The sequence below is a fragment of the Lepidochelys kempii genome, chromosome 9 (assembly GCF_965140265.1).
Source record: "Lepidochelys kempii isolate rLepKem1 chromosome 9, rLepKem1.hap2, whole genome shotgun sequence".
Lineage (NCBI taxonomy): Eukaryota > Metazoa > Chordata > Testudines > Cheloniidae > Lepidochelys > Lepidochelys kempii.
The window spans coordinates 1,454,124-1,478,033 of NC_133264.1; the positions used below are offsets into that span (position 1 = coordinate 1,454,124).

The 23,910-nt window shown below is 47.0% G+C and overlaps 1 protein-coding gene across 1 annotated transcript; it reads left to right on the forward strand.

Moving 5' to 3' along the window:
• Window positions 1-440: 440 nt before the first annotated feature.
• LSG1 (large 60S subunit nuclear export GTPase 1) lies at window positions 441-23,298 on the forward strand. Its single transcript, XM_073358989.1, is given in 16 exon segments — window positions 441-558; window positions 561-616; window positions 1,769-1,879; window positions 1,881-1,896; window positions 4,807-4,927; window positions 7,133-7,219; window positions 8,172-8,258; window positions 11,890-11,950; window positions 12,530-12,706; window positions 13,765-14,175; window positions 14,467-14,568; window positions 15,345-15,488; window positions 15,859-15,982; window positions 19,160-19,239; window positions 19,892-20,062; window positions 22,608-23,298. Coding segments are annotated over 16 exon segments (1,959 nt in total). The 5' UTR covers window positions 441-527; the 3' UTR covers window positions 22,788-23,298.
• The last annotated feature ends 612 nt before the right edge of the window (window positions 23,299-23,910 follow it).

Sequence of the window (23,910 nt, forward strand, 5' to 3'; positions counted from 1 at the left end):
ACAGCGCTATCTCAGAGTGGTTGCAGAGGGGGGATGGAGGAGGGGGCGGGAGGGAGGAGGGGGTGCACCGGGGGGCGGGAGGGAGGGAGGAGGGGATGGAGGGGGGTTGCACAGGGGGATGGAGGGGGGGTTGCACAGGGGGAGGGAGGAGGGGGTGCACCGGGGGGCGGGAGGGAGGAGGGGCCCCTGTGGGGCCGGGCAGACCAGGGCAGCGGCCCCCGGCTCGGGGCGGGCGGCCTGGACCGTGCTCTGCCCGGTCTCCTCGCGCAGGGCTCGGCCGCCCCGCGGTGCCCCCTGGCGGCCGGCGCGGGGGTGCTGACGGTCCGGGCCCTGGCCCGGAACGCTTGGCCTGGGGACGCGTTTCCACCGGACAGCGTAAAGTGGCTCACCCGGCCGGAACCGGTTGCTCGGGCGCCCGGCCCGGCCTCTGGGTTCCGGTTCACGGGGCGAGTACTTCCGGGGCAGGGACGGGTGCCGGGGGAGACCAGTCCAGGAGAAAAGCGTTTGGGGCCGCGGGAGGAGTCGGCATGGGGAAGAAGAGGAGCCCGGGGCTCGGCCGGGCCTCATGAAGGAGAGGAGCCAGGCCCGGCGGGGCGGCAGGCAGCCCGAGTCCTGGGTAGGGGCCGCTCGCGGGGCGCTGGAGGTCCTGGCCCAGGCTCGGCTCCGCGGGCTCTCTCCTCCCCGGTGTGCCCCTCCCCCCCCCCCCGGGGAGCCCCCCCCTCCTCCCCCCCCCCGGGGAGCCCCCCCCTCCTCCCCGGTGTGCCCATCCCCCCCCCGGGGAGTCCCCCCTCCTCCCCAGTGTGCCCATCCCCCCCCCCGGGAGCCCCCCTCCTCCCCGGTGTGCCCATCCCCCCCTCGGGGAGCCCCCCCCCGGTGTGCCCCACCCCCCCTCCCCCCGCTAGGGAGCCCCCCCTCCTCCCCGGTGTGCCCATCCCCCACCCTCGGGGAGCCCCCCCCGGTGTGCCCATCCCCTCCCCCCGCTAGGGAGCCCCCCCCGGTGTGCCCATCCCCCACCCCCGCTGGGGAGCCCCCCCCTCCTCCCCGGTGTGCCGAGCCCCCCCCGGTGTGCCCATCCCCCTCCCCCCGCTAGGGAGCCCCCCCCCGGTGTGCCCATCCCCCCACCCCCGCTGGGGAGCCCCCCCTCCTCCCCGGTGTGCCGAGCCCCCCCCCGGTGTGCCCATCCCCCCCACCCCGCTAGGGAGCCCCTCCTCCTCCCGGTGTGCCATCCCCCCCCTCGGGGAGCCCCCCCCGGTGTGCCCATCCCCCTCCCCCCGCTAGGGAGCCCCCCCCCCGGTGTGCCCATCCCCCCCACCCCGCTGGGGAGCCCCCCCCCTCCTCCCCGGTGTTGCCCATCCCCCCCTCGGGAGCCCCCCCCCGGGTGTGCCCATCCCCCTCCCCCCGCTAGGGAGCCCCCCCCGGTGTTGTGCCCATCCCCCCACCCCGCTGGGGAGCCCCCCCTCCTCCCCGGGTGTGCCCATCCCCCCCCTCGGGGAGCCCCCTCCCGCCGCCCCCCCAGGGTGCCCAGACTAGCTCAGAGCGTTGGTCTCTCCTAGCGGGCACCGCAGCAGGTCAGTGCGGTGAACACCGGGAGAATCACTGTGTGGGTCCCGCTGTGCTGTCTGTGTCCTTGGCAAGAACTGCCCCCTGCCAGGCCAATGACCCTGAAATCCTCCAGGCCCGGCCTGAACATGCCCCGGGGGCTGTGTTAAATGGGCGTCTGACTTGTGCTGACAGAGCAGCCTCGCAACACACCTGCTTTTCTTTGCAGTTACATACAAGTGAGTTAAATGACGGGTATGACTGGGGCCGCCTCAACCTTCAGTCGGTGACAGAACAAAGCTCGCTTGAGGAATTCCTTGCCACAGCAGAGCTTGCAGGAAACCGAATTTGCGGCTGGTAAGTTTTTGACCATGCTAGAGGACTCATCCTGATATGATGATTTGAAATGTAAAATATGTGTGTTTATTAATAGGCATTAGGCATGTTAAAAGCTGGAGCATGTGGTTTTTGAGACTTTCCCTACGTTTTAGGCATAAGCTGCTGTAGGATTACATAAAAACATAAGAAACGGCCATACTGGGCCAGACCAAAGGTCCATCCAGCCCAGTATCCTGTCTTCTGACAGTGGCCCGTGCCAGGTGCCCCAGAGGGAATGAACAGAACAGGAATCCTCAAGTGATCCATCCCTGTTGCCCATTCCCAGCTTCTGGCAGACAGAGGCTAGGACACCATCCCTGCCCCATCCTGGCTAATAGCCATTGATGGACCCTATTCTCCATGAACTTATCTAGTTCTTTCTTGACCTGTTATAGTCTTGGCCTTCACAACATCCTCTGGCAAGGAGTTCCACAGATTGACTTGCGTTGTGTGAAGAAATACTTCCTTTTGTTTGTTTTAAACCTGTTGCCTGTTAATTTCATTGGGTGACCCCCTAGTGGCAGCAGGGAAATAAACTGCTTCAGAGTGAGAGGCTGTGCTCCTTCCCATGGGGGAAACCACCACATCTGAGTGCCTGCTAGGGAAAGACTGACACCCCCTGGCGAGCAACAGGACAACACCCCTGCCCCAGCAAGGAGGCAGCAAAAGGTACCCCCTTGGTTTTGTGTTTTGAGACTGCTTCCTTTTAGTTTGGTGGAGGATCACGCCTTAGGCCGACCCTCAGGCCTACCCTAAAAAGACAACCAAAGGAGCACAGAAGGGGGAAGGCAAATCCTGCTCTTAGTGGGGCTGATTTACCCCAGGCCCACCATCTCCAGAGAGGGAAGCACTAAGTCTGGCGAGACCAGGTGGTGTCTTGTCACAGTAGAGAAAGGCAGAACAAGAAGCAGTGGCTGGAAGTTAAAGCCAGACAAATTCAAATTAGAAATAAGATTCAAATTTTAATCAGTGGGGATGATTGCCCATTGGAACAAACTACCAAAGGAAGTGGTGGATTCTCCATCTCTTGATAGCTTCAAATCAAGACCGGATGCCTTTCTGGAAGATATTCTTTAGCTAAACACAATTTATTGGGGACATTGGGAGTAACTTCATTAAATTCTCTGGCCTTTGCTAGGTTGGATGTCAGACTGGATGATCTAATCACAGAAATGTAGGACTGGACGGGATCTTGATAAGTCATCTAGTCAGTTCCCTGCACTGAAGCAGAACTGGGTAATAACTAGACCATCCGTTATAGGGGTTTGTCTACATGTTCTTAAAAATTTCCAACAATGGAGATTCCACGTCCTCCCTAGGTAATTTGTTCCATTGTATAACTATCCTGATAGGAAGGTTTTTTTTCCTAATGTCTAACCTAAGTCTCCCTTGCTGCAATTTAAGCCCCTTGCTTCTTGTCCTGTGCTTAGTGGTTAAGGAGAACAATTTATTGCTCTCCTCTTTATAACAACATTTTACGTACTTGAAGACTGTTATCCTGTCCCCCTCAGTCGTCTTTTCTCCACACTAAACAAGCTCATTTTTTTTCAATCTTTCTGTTTAGGTCACGTTTTCTAGACCTTTAATCGTTTTTGTTGCTTTCTTCTGGACTTCTTCCAGTTTGTCCCCATCTTTCCCTAAGTGTGGTGCCCAGAGCTGGACACATTTCTCCAGCTGAGGCCTTACTAGCACTGAGTAGAGCGGAAGAATTATTTCTCATGTCTTGCTTGTAACACTCCTGCTAGTACATCCTGAATGATGTTTCCTTTTTTTTTTTTTTTTTTTGCATCAGTATTACACTGTTGACTCATTTAGTGTATGATCTGCTGTAACCCTCAGATCCTTTTCTGCACTGCTGCTTGCTTGTCAGTCATTTCCCATTTTGTATGAGTACAATTGATTGTTCCTTCCTAAGTGTAGTACTTTGCATTTGTCCCATTGAATTTCAACCTAGTGGGGGCCTTCTGGCCTCAAATCTATGAAGAGTAGTCACTGAAAGGTGTTGCCAACTTATATTTCAGGGCTGGTCCACACAGATTTGCTCTGAAATAGCAACACTGGTTTTATAATCCCACCTTTCATTATTTTGGTGCAAGTCTGGGGGTGGGCATGCGTATTTTGAAATATTTGTCCTATTTGATTTTAATATCAGTTGGAAAAAGCTTGAATTAAGCTAAATTAAAATAGGGCACTGTTATTCCATATTAAGCATGCCCACCAACTGACTTATACCAAAACAATGGAAAATGTGAATTTAAACCCAACTTGGCTATTTCAGTGCAAGTTTGTGTGTCGAGGAGGCCTTATGTGGAATGTGTCATGGTATCAGTCCATCTCCTAATGGAACCAGATGCACATCACACAAATACACACAACACATGGAACGTTACTTTGCATTATCTGCAAAGAAGCCAAGATTTGAATGGGAACTAGTCCTTTTGTCCCTCTAGGTGAAGGTACTAGCAGAGGAGTGGGTGGAAAGCTTACAGAGCTGCTTTCTGCTCTATTGTTAGAGGACTTCAGTCTCCAGGTACTATTAATCTAATACCTTTCCCAAACATTGACAATCGTGTTAAAATCTTCCCAAAGTACTCAAACTGTGTTTATTGTAATGGTCAACAACTGATGCAACATCTGTAAACTGAAGCAGCATACACTGTGTTTGCACAAATTCACAGTCAGAATTTGCATATAATTATTGGTTTCAAGTGAGACCAGCAACAGTTGAATGGTATGAAGATCAATGGTTTTCGGTGGAAAGGTTTCCTGCCAGCTTGGCGTGTAATCCCACCACCTTCACATGGGTGTTCTTTTGTTGCAGCCCAGATCCTAACATCTGCACTTGCTGAGTGTGAATGTTAATGGCAGGGATTTTTCCTTTATAAACAGAGAAACTGAATATCAAGTTTGTTCCTGCTGAGGCGAGGACTGGCCTGCTGACAGCAGAAGAGACCAAAAATATCAAGAAACTCCATGAAGAAAACAGACAGTTTTTGTGTATACCAAGAAGGTAAGATCCAGCTCAGGGCAATACTGCAGTGTCTCCTCGGTTGAGTCTATTGGCATTTCAAGTGTACGTTTCCTTTTGTGGGGATTTACAGTTCAGCCATTATTATTCGCCACATTTATTCTAACATTTGCACTTGACTGAAATGTTGTCCTGGTGCTTGAATTTTTGATCTGAACGTACCAGTTACATCACAGAAACCTGCCACTGGTGCTGTGAGGGGTCCCAGCACCTCCTGATGGCCACTGGGCAGCAGTGCACTCTCAGTGAAACATATCAGGGTCAGTGTTGGAGTATGGGGGCCCAGCAGCAGAGCAGTTAGTGTGCTTGTTTAAATAAGGTGGGGCACCGGACAACTCAAAATACCATACGCTGCTTTGGGAGTGTCCACACTCGAGCTGGAAGGTGTAACTGGGTTGTTTTCACAGGGTACAGCTGCACTGGAGGTGTAACTGCCAGCTCAGGTGGATATTCCCGTGCTACCTTTGATTGAGCCAGCGTGCTAAAAAAATCGGGTGGTGGGATGGCCTCACTGCCTGAGTACAATCCCATTGGAAATCCTAGCTCTGGTTTTGGGGCAGCTAGTCATCCCGCCGTGGTGCAGCCAGACTTCAATGCTGGTTTTAGCATGCTAGCTCAACCAAAGAGAGCGTGGGTATGTCTCCCTGAGCTGGACATTACACTTCCAGTGTAGATGTACCTGGTGAAAACAAAGTGGTCCAGCAGCCAGCATGTTTTGCACATACTAGGGTATGCAATGTGCCCTAGTGGGTAGAGCACTGGACTAGGACTTAGGAGACCTGGGTTCTGTTCCCAACTCAGCCACTGGCCTACTGGGTGATCTCAGCCAAGTCACGTCACCACTCTGTGCCTCAGTTTCCCCATTTGTAAAATGGGGATATTGATACTGACCTCCTTTGTAAAGCGCTTTATGATCTACTGATGAAAATGGCTATATAAGAGCTTGGTGATGGTGGTGGTATTTGAAAGTGAGAACATTTCAAACTATTTTTGGTTGGTTGGTTTTTTGTATTTTTGCTGTTCATGACCATGTGAATCTGGGTAAAAGGGGGTTATTCCCTCTTCAGAAAAACTGTTGACTTCAGAGCTACTATATTTATAGAGGAGTGATTTAGATTTCATTCACCTAGTATTCTGTTGATGTGATTTCGGTAGGACACGCGTCCTGTTCTGTCGTTTCATTACTACTTCAAATTTAAAAAAAAAGTTCAGCTACCAGGTTGACTTGCAAAACAGCTAAATAAATTCTTGGTTGTGTGTAATACTCTATTTTTGAGCCACTTCATGGTGCTCAAACATATATGCTATGTACTGAATTGTTAACTAACTTGTTAATTTAGTCTTTTTATTATAGTCGCTTGATAAAATAGTTGGGTTTTGTAATTCAAGGGTAATAGCCCTCCACCTGAATGCTCTGGTCTAAGGCCATAGCGTGAAGTCACGAAGTGCATTGTTATGTGTGGAGACAAAAAAAGCTTTAAAAATGCAGCTTACTTGAAACACAAATAGGACTATTACAATATGGATAGATTCGTTTCTTGTATTCTTGTTGGTTTAAAATTGACTCTTTAGCTCATCTACAATGCTGCTGTACAAGACCTTCCCAAGAACAGGATCCCTATGCAACAGCTTCAGATTGTAACTCTTCCTTGCATGCGGCATTAGTTCATTGCCTTCAGAAGCTGAACCAGTTGCAGAATTGAGAATCATAGGAATTAACATTTAAGATAATTGAATGGAATATAAGAGTTTTAACACTGAGAAAGATGCAGGTACTGATTATTTTTAAAAGTCAGTTCTTTAAAGAGGACTGTTAGTCTCAGCCACACTATTTGAGATCAGCCAGATAGAAGAGACTCTTAAACTCAAAAAGATCTAGCAGGAGAGACGAATCCCACATTCTTAAATATCCTATGCAATACAGTTGAGGAAACTGGCCTTTTGAGTGAGAGATTATAATGGATCATGGAATGCATTTTTCTGTTTAATGCTCTCATCACTTTTTGAAATGATATTTAAAGAGAACAAAGAAATATGATACCTGTGCATAAGAACAACAACCAATAAAATGCCTCAGAACCATCCAGAGCAAGTGTTCTTTCTGATCTTACTTTTATTGGACAAATATAACCGAGAAAACATTCTAAAACACTGTTATATGTTTCTTTCAATATATGATCATTCTAGACCATCCTGGGATAGGAGAACCAGTGCTGAGAAGTTAAAGCAAGCAGAGAGAGAGAGCTTTCTGGAGTGGAGACGACAGCTTGTTCAGTGAGTGTCCTACTTGGGCTTAATGCAACTAATCAATGACATTAGGGGAGGGATGGGTTTTCTATATCTTTGTTAGCGCTCTAAGGACACAGGGATTATGTCGTTTGCTCCTGGTAAATACAGGAAAAAACCCTTGGTGGACTGTCACCACTGTGATCCTGGTCCATCCTTGTGGCAAGTTTCTGAAAAGTACCCTGGTTATTATGAGGTTAAGAGTTTGGACCATATGTCATAGAATCAAAGCAATGTGGGGCTTAATAGAACCTTGAAAAGTCATTGAGTCCGGCCCTCTGCACTGAAGCAGGAGCAAGTAAACCTGTAAATCACATTTACGTATTGCAGGTTTCTCCTTTTTTCCAAAACAATGGTGGTTAATTTAGAATCCCCTCAGACTCTGCTCTGAGCCAAAGTACAATGTCATACCCATGCCCCTTTAGAGGAGGTGGGATAAGCATGTGTCTCCAGCGAATGCCAATGCCACTTCCAGTTTCTACAGGATAATGCTGCTCAAGAGAAATGTGAGGTACCCACCCCACATGGGAGCCGAGCGCAGCTGGCCCAGAGCGTAAGCTGCCAGGAATGGGCCCGAGTGCATTTTTTCCACATGCCAACTAGCTGTGTAGATACTGGGTGGCACGGGGGTAATTTCTTTGATCTGTTCTGATACCCTAGCTCTGAATTTTCCCAATTTGTTTGCTGATGGAGTTGGCTTTTCTTTGCTGTGACTAGTTGCCATCACATCATCTGTGTACTAATGGCACTAAGCTTGGTTTTCTTCAGGAGCTGAGATCTATTTACAGACCTCGCAGGAGGGGCACCTTAATGTTTGGGTCCCTGCCTTTTGTAGATTGCTCCGTGAGAGGCGAGTGTGGTGTAATTCCAAGCAGAGTTGGTGCTGTGTTTGCTGTCTAACATGATCTGCATGGGGAGTATCCTCTCCATTTCTCTCTAGGCTAGAGGAAGAACAGAAACTGATTTTGACCCCATTTGAACGGAATTTAGACTTTTGGCGCCAGCTCTGGAGAGTCATTGAAAGAAGGTAACATTTATCGGTTTCTGTGTCGCGGATGATAAAAATCATGACTTAGAGAGAGATTGTTGGCTTTTTTTTTGTTTTTAATTTAAATCAGATGTTTTTTGTTCACACATTGCTAGTACTTTACTTTACTCCCACTTCATAGTCTTGAGTGGCTAATGTGGACATTTTGTAACTATGAAGCTTCAGACCTAAAATGCTCATCTATGCTGAAAACCTATCCAGAGCTTCGTTAGCATCCTCACTGTGAGAACAGCACAAACTGAAACATATGATTGATAAGCAGATAGCCCGTGCTGTGTTTGGAACCAGCTTCACCTTCCAATATATTGAACTTCACAAGTCAAGAAAACTGAAATACTCATAGTTTGCAGTCTGAAGTCAGTGACTTGTACTTCTAAGTCACTTAAATGCATTTGAAAACCCCACCCTTAAATGTCTAAATATGGACTTAGTAATATAACTTTAGGTTCCTATTTTTTAATATTTTGTTCTGTGTGTATTTAAAAATTAACAAAGTGATTGTGAACATACTGAAGGACTAAGTAACTTTTCATTATGAACACTTCATTAATTTTGTTTTGAAGTGACAAACACTTTATGCCACTAAAAGCTATTTAAGCCCCTCCCCTCCTCCTCCCCCCCCCCAATTCTAGGCCCTGATGCTGCAGACACGTGTGCACGTGCTTCGCTTGCAGCACAAGTAATCCCATTGACATCAGCAACACCTGCAGCCCTCTTTTGTGGATTCCCTGGTGGACTTGCCTTCTAGGCTGTCCATTCAAAATCTTGTATCTGCTTTAGCCATCACCGCTACCCCACCCACATAGTCATTCCATGGCACTAGAGTGGTAGAGAAATTGTGTGTCCTGGAATAGTGGAGCATTTGAAAGCCAAGGCGATGTGGAGAGTGGGCTCCTGGTCTAGGGCCTCTTGCCATTCAGAAGAAGATTATTGGGGGCATTAACAACAACCTGGCATACCACAGAAATCTTTCTGTTTGCTCTGCTTAGCTGAAACAGAAAAGCAAAGCCATCTGCCAGTTTTTAATCTAGTTTAGGCATTTAATTTCATTAGTAATTAACTTTCAGATTGTATCTCTACTGATTTTTCTGAAATTGAAAAATACTTCAGCAGCAAGGTCACAGTGATCTGCCCGTTTCATAAAGAGCCTCTTTGTTACTGTCTCAATGTCACAGGGGGGCTTTGGTTGGTGAGCACCCATGCTGTCAGAAACATCCTCCTTTGTATGCGCCCTTATGTCTGGTATCCAGACACCTTATACGTGCTTAGACAGTGGTGCTGGTCTGCACCGATCTGTGTGTTCTCCTTGGAGCTCATGTTTGTGGTCTAATCATAGAACTTGAAAATGGAAGAGACCTATTACACCAGTGGCTCTCAAACTTTTTTACTGGTGACCCCTTTCACATAGCAAGTCTCTGAGTGCAACCCCCCCCCCTTATAAATTAAAAACACTTTTTTAGATATTTAACACCATTATAAATGCTGGAGGCAAAGCGGGGTTTGGGGTGGAGGTTGACAGCTCGCGACCCCCTGAGGGGTCCCAACCCCCAGTTTGAGAACCTCTGTATTACACCATACAGTCCATCTCCCTGGCAATATAGGCTTGCTCACTACTGGGCATTTTCTATAAGTGTTTGGTTCTGTCTAGTTCCAAAAGTCTCAGGCAATTGGACATCTACCATTTCCTTCTCCTTACTATACACGGTCCTAATACATTGCTATCAGGATGATAGTCAGCTTTTATTATTTCTATCCCATCTGACGCATGATATGATTCCTCGTGTCTGGCTTTCACTCCCTTCAGACATAGCTGGTAATAGTCAGTTTTTCTCTGTGTGATGTTTAATGGACTCTCACTACATCATTTTGTAACTATGTCTCTAGTCATAAAATTCCCCACCAAGCAGTCTAATCTCAATGCCGAAACACATGTACGGGCTCTCCCTCCATCTCTGAGGTGATCCTGTTGTCACATATCTGGTCAGGCTCCCTCTTCTGCTGGCTCCAGATACCAAATCCTCTGTGTGCTTTAAGCTTCCCTCGGTCTCAGCAGGCTGAAGCACCGGTTGCTCTCGCCTCTGGCACGTTTCCTGGGCACTAATGGTTTGGGAGTCAGGTAGATAATCAGCTGAACATGAGCTCCCATTGCGATGCTGTGGCCAAAAGAGCTCATGTGATCCTGGGATGCATCAACAGGGGAACCTTGAGTAGAAATGGAGAAGTTATTTTATCTCTATATTTGGCACTAGTGCGACTGTTGCTGGAATTCTGTGTCCAATTCTGGTGACCACAATTCAAGAAGAATGTTAATAAATTGGAGGGGGTTCAGAGAAGAACTATGAGAACAATTAAAAGGATTAGAAAACATACCTCATAGTGATAGTCTCTAAGAGCTCAATCTATGTAGTCTAACAAAGAGAAGGTGAAGTGGTGACTTGATTACAGTGTATAGGTATCTATACAGGGAACAAATATTTAATAATGGGCTCTTCAGTCTAGCAGAGAAAGGTACAATGTGATCCAGTGGCTGGACTTTGAAGCTAGACAAATTCAGACTATAAATAAGGTGTACATTTTTAACAGTGAAGGTAATTAACCACTGGAATGATATACCGAGGGTCGTGCTGGATTCTTCATCACTGACCATTTTAAAATCAGGATTGGATGTTTTTCGAAAAGATCTGCTCTAGGAATTGTTTTGGAGAAGTTTTCTGCCCTGTGCTATACAGGAGCTCAGAGTAGATGAGCACAATGGTCCCTTCTGGCCTTGGAATATAGGAATTCCAGGATTCAGCAGTTTCATAGTATCAACTTCTTCATATCAACCAGAATCTGACTCATATTCATTGTGGTAAACTGCTTGATTTAGGAAGGAGTTTTTCCCAAGGGCACACTGGCAAGGACTGTGTGTGTGAAGGAACTGTTTCAGTTGGAGTTCTGAGCAGGTTTGACTCTTGGGATCAGATGAGCTTATCCTGCATGATTTATCTCCTGGGGCTTTCCCTTCTCCTCATGCACTGCTTGGCAGTCATCGAGCTTTTTCCAGAGAACAGGCAGCAGTCTGTGCTAGCAGACCTGCAGTCTAAGGGGAATTATTAGGATATGGGCAAGAATTACATTAATGAGAGTCCCAGCTAAATCACACTATGTCCCTCTGGAAGTGACTCCATATATCTTTCTCCAGTAACACCTCATGCAGTTTCTCTACTGAATACAAAGCTGATCCCAAACACTGTCCCTGGATGTCTAGATGTGTTGAAAATTCTCCTCACTTCCCTTTGCCCAGCAATTATATTGCAGTTAGAGGGTGTCAGCTGTGTGAAACGCACTTCAATTTGGTACAAATTAGGGAGGGTGACTTTATGGGACATTATAAATTGGCTGTAAGGGAAAGTCTGGTATTAACCAGACTTTCCCTTACAGCCAATGAGTCGTCCTGTCATGGGCCAGTTAAGTGAGAGTGTTTAGTGGAACTAGTAAACACGATTGACAGGTGAAATTCCATCTCTTAAATTTCCCTGAAAAGAAATAATAACAATCGTGTGCTGTGCTCCATGGTTTCCTTTGTAATAATGCAGCAAAAGGTGCTTATTGGCCTTTTATTTTGCAGTGACATTGTGGTTCAGATAGTAGATGCCAGAAATCCTCTCCTGTTTAGATGCCAAGATCTGGTAAGTTAAGTGAAGCAAATGTCCTTCTAAACTACTGTCCTTGTCTCAGTGCTCACTTTGACTGTATATAACTTTATATACAGTATAATCATATAATCAAAAGCAGTGCAAAATCAAAAAACCAGTGGATTACTGTTATCCTAAACATTTAAAAGAAATATTGGAAATTACAGAAACAGCAGCCATTTAATGAAGCCTCTGAAATAAAATGTCCTGCAGTAACAAAATGGCAAACTTGATAAATACTGAGTCAGCTTTGGGACTCAGTACTCCAAGATCTGGAGCCTTTCTATTCCACACCTGCATGAGAATGTAGGGTATATTGTGTATGTAAATGCCAGCTGTGTCTGGCCCTTTGTGCTGCAAATGTCCACTTTGTGCAAGCAGGCCCAGTAAATGCATTTGCAAATCAGACATGCAGCTGTGTGCGGAACGCTTTGTAAATCAGGCCCTAATGGTACAGTTGTTGGTGAGCCTACCGAAGGGTACACTGAAGCAGGCCTAATTTTACTTTACTTTGATGTTGGACTGCAGCAGTTTCCAAATCAGAATACTGTCTAATCCTTTTGTGTTCTCCAGGAATGTTACGTGAAGGAAATGAGCAGCGACAAAGAGAACATCATTCTGCTAAACAAGGCGGATTTGCTGAGCAAAGAGCAGCGCGGGGCTTGGGCGCAGTTCTTTGAGAGAGAAGGTGTTAAAGTTGTGTTCTGGTCAGCCTTGGCAGAAGGCATACGGCTGAGTGCTAAACTTAAGGTAGCTTAAGTCACTTGTTGACGTGTGGTTGTGTGTGTGTCTGGTGAATTGTGAAGACTGAGATGTATGTTTTTCTTGCAGTCATGCTTGCAGTAGTGTAACTGAACTCCAGAGAAAGAGGGGAAATACCCTCTTCCTTAGGGAAGGGTAACTGCTATGCTTCAAGGGTAACTGCTATGCTTCACTCTAGAGCAGGGGTTCCCAAACTGTGGAACACGAGACATCTCGGGGGGAATGCGGGAGAAATTGGGTAATGGTGGCTTTTATTTATGAATTATTTTATTTATTGCATTTTCATAGTAGGCTACTCAGATGAAGCTTTAAAACTTCGTGGGAATTTGTTATATAAAAATACGGTAGTTAATTTACTTCAAGATGTACAATGAGAACCCAGATGCACAGAGACGCTGATGTACAGAGTCCTCACCTCCAATCACCGTACAGTGCGGGTTCAGTTGCCCAGCAACTGTTCAGTCTAACTCAGCTCAGAACTTAGGGGTTTTTGGTTGTATGTCGCACTATACGTATGTCTGTACGTAACAGTGCAATATGGATAGATGGCTCAAGAAGGGTAGCTTTAAGAACACCCCACGTATCCGTGATGAGAAGTGGGGGTACGCGGACAGCCGGTAGGTCTGGAAGGGGGTATGCAATAAGACAAGTTTGGGAAGATCTGCACCGTTACCAAATAGATTTCAGTGGCAGATAGAGACGTGCACTGAAAGCTGTTGTGAAATGGCAGACTATCCCCTTCAGTTCACATAGCGCAGCTGTTGCAGTCCTTTTTCAAGACACATGAAATAAGTACTGAGCAAAGATGTGAAGCCACTAGAGGAAGACATCTACTGACCTCCAAACTCTCAGACCGTTGCTGACACAGGAGTGTTGCATGGGTTATTGGCAGTCTGCAGTAATCCTGTAAAATAGATAAGGGGGGTGAGAATTAAATCTGTCTGAATAGATTTATACAGTACAATAATTATTTCCCCACAGCACTGCTGCTGGTTACGTTCCGCCCTCTCTCTATTCCATCCATTAAACTCTCATTCTTTACCCAGGGACTAGAACCTGAGGAGGCAAGTGACTCTGAAGATGGCGGGTCCAGTGAGGAGGAGCACAGTGCCCTGCAGAGCAGTGCAGAAAGCGCACTCAGGGGTAACGCTCTGCATCTTGAAAGCAGAGTCCTGGGCAGTGATGCCGACGACAGTGATGAATATGAGGACTGTGAAGAGGAGGAGGATGCCTGGCAGACCTGTTCTGAAGATGATGGTGAGGAAGAAGTAAATTCCAATAACCCAAGCTGTATGGAAAGCAGGACTGACAGGGCTTTCGGGCAAAGCCCAGGGCCACTGCAGAGCAGGCACATCAGTAACTGCAGCCACCTGGCACAGAAAAAGGAACTGCTGGAGATATTCAGAACGATACATACTGGGAAGAAGGTGAAGGAGGGAGAGGTCACGGTAGGGCTGGTAAGTTGGAGCTTGTACTTAAAATAGACTAACGTGGTCCAAGAGCCTTGCAGTGTGGAATGTACGCTTGTCCAGAAGGCCCGCTTCCCATGAGGACAAAATCCGGGCAAGTGAAATCAGTAAGGATTCAAAGTGTGGATTCATTTTAAGCACTGCAGCCTTGCAGCTTTCTACAGTACAACTTTCAAATGGTGCTTAGATTGACGGTTAGTCCCTGTGCCAAACCTATTAGTAGCTTAATAATGCCTTGCCTGGTATGACTGTCTTATCAATCCACTTTCTGCCTTCCAGGTGGGTTACCCTAATGTTGGTAAGAGCTCAACAATCAACACGATCCTTGGAAACAAGAAAGTGTCCGTGTCTGCCACGCCAGGTCACACAAAGCACTTTCAGGTATCATTGGGGTGCTGGCATTTCAGTCACCTCCAGCTGAAGGAAACTTGATTGCAAGGTGGCTTTCCCCCCATGGCAGAAGCTGGGAGTTCTCAAATCTCTGATCTGGATGCCATGTATTATTTTGACTGTGCCAGTGCGGTTTAGGAATGTCTGATCATGCTCGCTGGCAGGGGTTCTCAAGGGTTTTCATCGTGTTGGCTACAGCTTGGAGAGAGTAACACATGAGAGCTTCTGTTCTGATGGAAATATTTTCCATATTCCATTGTAAATGTGGTACTTGGCCATCCTCTGTCCATCAGCACATGGCAAGAAGGAGTCCTCAGGCAGAAGTAGGTACTACTTTAGATTCCTAGAGGTCAGGAAGCACCTTCCGTAGCATAAAGAGCAGGAAGAGTATCGTCCTTGACTGTTCTGCTTTGCCCCAACTTGGGGATGATAGAATCTTTTCAGACTGCAAGGAAAAGCCTTCAGAGCTGTCACACTTCTTTGTCCCTGGGAGACACTGGTACAAAACTGGGTTCTTGTGACTTTCTGTTCTTCCTTTAGCTGCCACCTTCATGCTGAGCAAAGTGTAGGCTCCGGCTGGCCATCTCCATGCCACACTGTAGTGTTGTGGAGTTTCTGCTTGGTGAATCTTCCCCTGCACTAGCGTTTTTTTTTCTCTCACCCCACCCACACCCAACTTTACTGTGATTTTTCTGCCTCTCATTCCCTTTCCTCGCTTGGAACATACATCGGATGCTCAGTGACCTCTGCTTTTCTTTTCCTTGTAGACTCTATATGTGGAGCCTGGCCTGTGTCTCTGCGATTGTCCTGGTCTGGTGATGCCATCCTTCGTCTCTACAAAGGCAGAGATGATCTGCTGTGGAATTTTGCCTATAGACCAGATGAGGGACCATGTTCCACCTATCTCTCTAATATCCTTTGCTCGGGGTTTGGAAATGTTTGGCATGTGGTAACACTTAGATGTGAAATATACTGTATGCTAGCTGGGACTAAGGCTGTCTGGCCATATTTATTGAAGTCAGTGGAGTTGCCCGAGGGATGAAATAGACCTCTGTTTCTGTCATCTTCTGCTTTTGTTCTTTTGAGTTGTGTTATTTTAAGATAATCCTTATTGTGGAGGCTCATGTGTCTTTCCTTTTTCAACCTATATAATCAAATCTCAAAGTCATTCTTTACTCTTAAAAGCAAAGTAGTCTTCCTGAGTAACCTACAATACCTTTTGCCTGTGCAACCAGTGCATGCAGAACAGAACTCAGCCTGTGGCTTCCTTCACTAGCTCACATTTGCCAGCATATCCCTCGACATGTTTTAGAAGCAACCTATGGAATAAATATCATAAAACCCAGAGAAGATGAGGAGCCAGATCGCCAACCAACATCTGAAGAGCTGCTAACAGCATATGGATGTGAGTGATGATACCCTAACACCCACCCCCGCAATACACTTAGCCACTGAAGCATAGGGTTAAATTCAGTTTCACACTTGGGTGTCTCAGGTACTAAAACCTTCCTTCTTCGACTATGAGGCCTTTGCTGGAGGCCATGTGTAGATGGCTAATTCTCTGTATGTGTTATAGTTACTCCAGGGCGAATTCTGTGCTAAAAAATTATGTGCCCAGTATTTTAAAATTCTGCAAAGTTTTGCATATTTTATTTGTCAAAATAACAATATACTCAAAATACCTGTTAGCAAGTATGTCTGTAACAATACAGACAACAAAAAAATTCCCCTAGGAGTAGAGAGTTAAAGAAACCCATACAACAACCCAGTTCCTGTTTCTCTGTTATGCTTTCGTTGGGCGCCTCAGTCTGGGTGTGTCACATGTGCCAGCTGAGCTCATTTTGGGGGAGAACTCTGCCCCTCTGGTCTCAGACACCCGCACCCTCTTACTCCCCAGAGCCCAGCTGCAGGATCCCCCCCACCCCCGCCAGCCCAAACACTCCCTCCCTCCCCGCCAGATCCCTGCGATCCAGAGGGAGAAACAGCCTGATGCTGGGTCCTGGACTTGTACAGAATTTCCTGCACTGAGAACCATAGCTGCCCGGAACCTCTCAGCACCCCTTTCCCCCGGCAGCGTCCTGTATTTGTGAGCTGGAGAGCTGAGCTCTGCTGGGCCAGCAGCCCCTACAGGCAGCCGGCAGTTTGGCAGCACAAATTCTGCATTGGGCAGTGGTGCAGAATTCCCCCAGGAGTATATCGTTATGCTTTGCAAATTTGCTTCCTGTAGATGAAATAACCCTAATCAGAAGGCATTTACATAAAACATACATATCTGAATGGTACCTGGCAATGATCTTGAACATGGAAGTTGGTTTGTGATACTCATCTTGTTCGGTGCCGGATGCCAACACTCCCGAATCAGTCAGCAGAGTCAATCTGAGCTAAATGCAACAGGTATTTAGCTCCCTCTTCTGAGGACTGAGTGTACTCTCTGGTGTGTTTAATCTTAGAATCATAGAATATCAGGGTTGGAAGGGACCTCAGGAGGTCATCTAGTCCAACCCTCTGCTCAAAGCAGGACCAATCCCCAATTAAATCATCCCAGCCAGGGCTTTGTCAAGCCTGACCTTAAAAACTTCAAAGGAAGGAGATTCTACCACCTCACTAGGTAACACATTCCAGTGTTTCACCACCCTCTAATGAAAAAGTTTTTCCTAATATCCAACCTAAACCTCCCCCACTGCAACTTGAGACCATTACTCCTTGTCCTGTCATCTTCTACCACTGAGAATAGTCTAGAACCATCCTCTCTGGAACCACCTCTCAGGTAGTTGAAAGCAGCTATCAAATCCCCCCTCATTCTTCTCTTCTGCAGACTAAACAATCCCAGTTCTCTCAGCCTCTCCTCATAACTCACGTGTTCCCGACCCCTAATCATTTTTGTTGCCCTTCGCTGACTCTCTCCAATTTTTCCACATCCTTCTTGTAGTGTGGGGCCCAAAACTGGACACAGTACTCCAGATGAGGCCTCACCAATGTCAAATAGAAGGGAACGATCACGTCCCTCGATCTGCTGGCTATTCCCCTACTTATACATCCCAAAATGCCATTGGCCTTCTTGGCAACAAGGGCACACTGCTGACTCATATCCAGCTTTTCGTCCACTGTCACCCCTAGGTGCTTTTCCGCAGAACTGCCACATAGCCATTCGGTCCCTGGTCTGTAGTGGTGCATGGGATTCTTCCGTCCTAAGTGCAGGATTCTGCACTTGTCCTTGTTGAACCTCATCAGATTTCTTTTGGCCCAATCTTCCAATTTGTCTAGGTCCCTCTGTATCCTATCCCTACCTGCCACCGTATCTACCATTCCTCCTAGTTTAGTATCATCCGCAAATTTGCTGAGAGTGCAATCCACACCATCCTCCAGATCATTTATGAAGATATTGAACAAAACTGGCCCCAGGACTGACCCTTGGGGCACTCCACTTGATACCGGCTGCCATCTAGACATGGAGCCATTGATCAGTACCCATTGAGCCTGACAAGCTAGCCAGCTTTCTACCCACCTTATAGTGCATTCATCCAGCCCATACTTCTTTAACTTGCTGACAAGAATACTGTGGGAGACCGTGTCAAAAGCTTTGCTAAAGTCAAGAAACAATACATCCACTGCTTTCCCTTCATGCACAGAACCAGTAATCTCATCATAGAAGGCGATTAGATTAGTCAGGCATGACTTTCCCTTGGTGAATCCATGCTGACTGTTCCTGATCACTTTCCTCTCATGTAAGTGCTTCAGGATTGATTGATTCCTTGAGGACCTGCTCCATGATTTTTCCGGGGACTGAAGTGAGGCTGACTTGTCTGTAGTTCCCAGGATCCTCCTTCTTCCCTTTTTAAAGATGGGTGCTACATTAGCCTTTTTCCAGTCGTCCGGGACTTCCCCCGATCGCCATGAGTTTTCAAAGATAATGGCCAATGGCTCTGCAATCACAGCCGCCAACTCCTTTAGCACTCTCAGATGCAGCGCATCCGGCCCCATAGATTTGTGCATGTCCAGCTTTTCTAAATGGTCCCTAACCACCTCTTTCTCCACAGAGGGCTGGTCACCTCCTCCCCATGCTGTGTTGCCCAGCGCAGCAGTCTGGGAGCTGACCTTGTTCTTGAAGACAGAGGCAAAAAAAGCATTGAGTACATTAGCTTTTTCCACATCCTCTGTCACTAGGTTGCCTCCCTCATTCAGTAAGGGGCCCACACTTTCCTTGGCTTTCTTCTTGTTGCCAACATACCTGAAGAAACCCTTCTTGTTACTCTTAACATCTCTTCTCTAGCCTAACAGTGATTGTGTTTTGGGGGGTTGTCAAATCTCTTCATTCCCTTCTGACTAGAATGCTTCTAGATGCCCCTTGCAGTCAACAGCGTTCCCCATACCTGGTGACAGCTTTCATCTCCCATCCCCCGCTCTTCCCAACAAGCCGAGCATTAGACTGGGATTTGGAGAGGGCATGGGCTTTTTCTCAAAAGAAAGGACTGCACTAGCAACAGCAGTACCTATTGCATAGCTGTGGGGGTCTCTCTTCCCTTGATAGAGAGTCTGCTATAACTTGCCTCTGAATCTTAACCTTCTGCTGCCTTTCTCCCAGATATGAGAGGATTTATGACAGCTCATGGGCAGCCAGACCAGCCAAGATCAGCGCGATATGTGTTGAAAGATTACGTCAGTGTAAGTTCTCACTACCACTGTTATCTATTCTGCTCAAGCAGCTCTGCCTTTGGGGGATGAAGGAGTGCGATACGCTGAAGTGTTTCTTTAGCCAAAAATCTATAATCTGGGGTTTTAATCAAAAAGAGACTAAAACGAATGGGCTCTCTCTGCTGATGACCGTTAGAAAGGTGGTTTTGTGTGTGATGGCAGAAAGAGACATGCTAGACAGCTCATGCTTGCTAGAGAGGAAGGAGTATCTATAAAATGTACAGCACATAGTTAGAAAGAGAACTCATTTTGGTTAGTGGGCCATGCACTGGCCTTATTATGACCGCAGTGCCCATAACCGTTACAATAATAATCCTTTGCACTTCCATAATCCCTCTCATTGGATGAGCCTTATTAGACCTCATGGCACCATTGGGAGGTCTGTATTGTACCCATTTGGCAGCCAGGCAAAATGAAACATTGTGCATAAGGGACTTGCCAAGAGTTAGAGCGAGTCTGTGGAATAGAGCCCAGGAGTCCTGACATTCGGTCTGCAGCTCCTAGCCACTAGACATAGTTTTGCTCTCTGAACTTGTGGAGTCCACCCTTGCCCTTTCAGGGTCTGGCTGTGAGATTCTTGCCACGAGGATGAAAGCCATTGATTGACTGATTAATTTTACAGGGTAAGCTGTTGTATTGCCATCCTCCTCCTGGCATTGACCCAAACGACTTCCAACACCAGCACGAAAGATATACACAGCACAGAGCTGTGCACGGCAATGCAGAAAAGTCCGAAAGGAATCAGAACGCAAAACAAATTGAAAATGTGGTGGACAAAACATTTTTCCACCAGGTAAGTTCTGGAGTAGTTGCCTTAGAGACATCTATGCTAGTACCAATTTGTCAGCATCTTCAGAGTGTAACCAAAAAAAGTAACCATGGAGGATGTTAAACAGCAGGTCCTAAAGTTAGACATTTACGAATCAGCAGGTTTGGATAACTAGCATCCAAGAATTTTAAAAGCCTTGCCAAAGGAGCACTTTGGACTGTTAATGTTGACTTTTAATATCTTGGACCTCTGGAAGTTCTTCTTTAAGTGGATTCCCTAAGGGTGTTCCACTGTAGATGCGGTAGCACCCTGCGCCGGGGATAAGAGATCGGTAGCTGTGCCTGTTGGGGTGCACATACTCTTCCCCATCTCGTGCCGTGAGCGGCATCTGTATAGCACTGTATAGTCCAACTGCCCTCAACAGCGGCTGTTGGTCTGGTGTGGAATCCTCAGCAGAGCCCTTCAGACATCCATAGCCTTAGTAACAGAAGTGGTTCCATTATAACGTTCTATATCTTAGCCGTTTCCTTGAATTTTTTTTTCTTTCTCCGATTTAAAAAATAAAAAAAAAATCTGTTGCTCTTTCCTCCCCGTTATTCTTTAGCCTAGCGTAGGTTTCTTTTTCTATGCCCTTCCCAATTGGGAAGCTCTCCCTTCTCGGGGTTTTGCCCAGATCCCCCGGGTTCAAGAGGTGCCTCTCTTGTCGTGAGACCATTCCTGTCAGTGACGGTCACTTCCAGTACATATGCTGTCTCAGGGAGGGACATGTCTCTCAGAAGTAGTCACTGCCTCAAATGAAAGGCTCGGTCCAGAAAGGACTGGGAACTGAGGCCAAACCTTTCACTAATGGAGAGCTCTCATTGAGGCCAGGGTCTGAGGCTGGTCATAACCCCTCCTACGCGGCGGTCACCATCGGCAGACGATCATCAGCCGACCCTCATTTGCCACGCACCACCAAGAGAAAATCAACTCTCTCCCGCCCAGATGAAAAGAAGCAGGCCACTGGCTCACCCTTTAAGGAGCCGCCTCAGAGAAAGGCATCCCCTGTCAGGTCAGTAGCCTCAGCGTCTTCAGGGGTGAGACTTAGCTCCCGCGATCATCCGGGCACCTCCGGTACTGGTGTTGAGGAGAGGTCCAAGGACCCTAAACGGGCAGGACCACAGACAGAAACCCTGTCCTTCAGCACTGAGAAGGACTCTACAAGAATTTCAAAATCGGTACCACTTGCCTCAGCCAAAACAACTTTGAATGCTTCTGCACCGAGCAAGCCCTCGATACTGACATGACCCTTGGCTCCATCTACACTGGCTGCTCAAGAGAATGCACTCCACCCTTACCACCGACAATGTCCCCATCTCTACACACCCACGGGTGCCAATGATGCTGCTCCTGGTACCACAGGAGTTTAGATAGCCAAAGGACCTGATAGTGTCTGACATCCCAGAGTTGTCACTTCTCCGTAGCCAGCTGTCTGCACTTCATGCCTCTTCCCCGGAGACACAGCACCACTCTCCTTCACCACCCTTCTCTAGAGAGGAAGAGAAGGAGGAAGACGAGGAGTATTCCATTGCCTCACACAGTCCTCCATCATATCAGGCCCAACCGCACAGAGAATCATCTTCTTGTCCGTGATACCTGGAGACCAGAAGTGAACCAGGTCTCTGGTATGGGCTCCCCAAGGATGCAAACCCATAACAATTCCCCATATTAGCCCTTTTGGGACCCAGGGGCTGCATATAGGGTGTACTTCACAAACCACCTGCAGAGCAGAGACAGACACAAATGAGATCTCCATCTTCATCAGTCTCTAGACTGCCTGAGACAGAACAAGAAGTGCTAGAGGAACAAGAGGAAGAGGTTACACCACCAACTCACTTCTCATCTTTCCCCCAGGAACTGTCCCACAGGTTGTGGACTCTCTCAGGGTCCCTCTGGAGGAAGTCAGAGCAACAGCACAGGTTGCTTGACATCTTGCAAGCTCTACATTGGCAAATATAGCATTTCTGATCAACGGAATGATCTGGCAGACCCCGGAGTCCATAGCACCCACCTGCAAGCAAGCGGACAAAAAATAGTGTGTCCCCGCTAAAGAAATGGAATTTCTTTTTTTCCCACCCCATTCCAAAACTCCCTTGTTGTCAATGCAGTACAGGAGACATTCACAGTTAGGCCCAAACTGAGATGCCCATGTGCTGGGTATTTCACAGGTGGGCAGAAGCATGAACGAATCCCAGCAGAGTGGCCGCAGTGTTGCTCTGCAAAGGCCATTACAGCCCAATGACGACTGAAGTAGACCACTGCAATCCCAATGTGCCCCTAGGCAGCAGTCTGACCTATGGCCCTCTGGGGCTCTGCCTCTTACACTGCTAGGCAGGAATCCCTGGCAGACTTTGGCTCTGCTGTGCTGCACGACACCACTCCCACTTTGCCAGAGGAACCTCTGCAGCTCTGGATGTGCCTCCTAGCATGTGGATTGGCTTATGCCTGATGTTAAAATTAATATGTTGTAATTTAATCTACAGTTAAATGCCTCAGTGCTTACACGTTTGCAAATATTTATTGTTTTTAGGAGAATGTCCGTGCTCTGACGAAAGGTGTTCAGACTGTGATGGGATATAAACCTGGCTGTGGGCCTGTGCCTTTGGCTGCATCCAGCTCCGAGAACGTCAGAGGAAAGCCCTGGAAAAAACATGGGAATAAAAACAAAAAGGAGAAGGTTCGCAGAATCACCAAGCACCTAGATGCATAGCTGAGGCATTAGCCAAATGTGCTTGCTGCCAGGCTGGAGACCGCAATATGTCCTACATATTATGCGAACACACTGAAGCAGAAAGGATAAACCAGCATCAGTGTTTCACACTGAAAATCTGACTGTGTGACAAACTGCCTGGGGCAGGTGTGTGAGGTCAGACTCTGCCACACGGTGTTTCTTCCTTCGGAGAAAGAAACAAAGCTCCCTGCTAACCATCAAAGAACTTGCCATTGGTCTCTCCTGGAAGTAGGTCAGTTTAGGCTTTTAACTGCTCCTGAAAAGTCGGCCCTTTTGCCGAGAGTGGTTGGAGTCATTTTACGAGTATGTTTAGCTTCCAAACCTATTTTATAGCTCTGGAGGGTTAAACAAAAACCTGTACAACTGACTAAGAAGTTAAATAATTGAATCTTATTGGATAAAGTTTGTTACATTTGAGACACTTTCACCTGTTTCCTTTTTTTAATCTGTTCTGGTGAATTCTGGCAGAACATAAATTAATGTTCAACAAGTTAGTCGTGAATTTTTTTTGATATTTAGTTCTGGCAACAGGCATGGTGTATCTGTATTGAAGCCACTGCCTTCTCGCTGCTTGGCCAGTGCAACATTCAGTAGAGTTTGTCTCTGGAAACTTTTCTGTCGGTTTACTGGCAAAGTAAAGAGCTGCAGATGTAGCTGGGCCTGAACATGCTGTGGGGAAGGAAATGTGGCTCCATGTTCCATTGGTTTTGGAGTTAACGCTTATATACGTTTTTCCATTTATCTCTTAAAACAGTCTCCATCTGACTGAGTACTAGTCTCTTTGCTGCCTAATTTGTCCCAGATCAATTTGATTTTATGTCCTGTATGTGGCCATGTCTTACTATGTCTCATCAAAGGTCTGGTACTGGGCAGATGTAGATATAAAATAGCCAGTAACAGAAGCATCATATGTAAAACCAGAATTGAGCCCCAAAATAATTCAAACTAATGAGCCTATATTAGTTACAGAAATATTCAATCTTCAAGAATTCAGTGTGACTTCAGTGGCAGGACAAGCTCAACAAATACTGCCAAAGTTGAGAAAAATCCAAACTCCACAAGTATGTGTCAAAGGCCAGAGCAACCCATCCAGGCTAGGGTT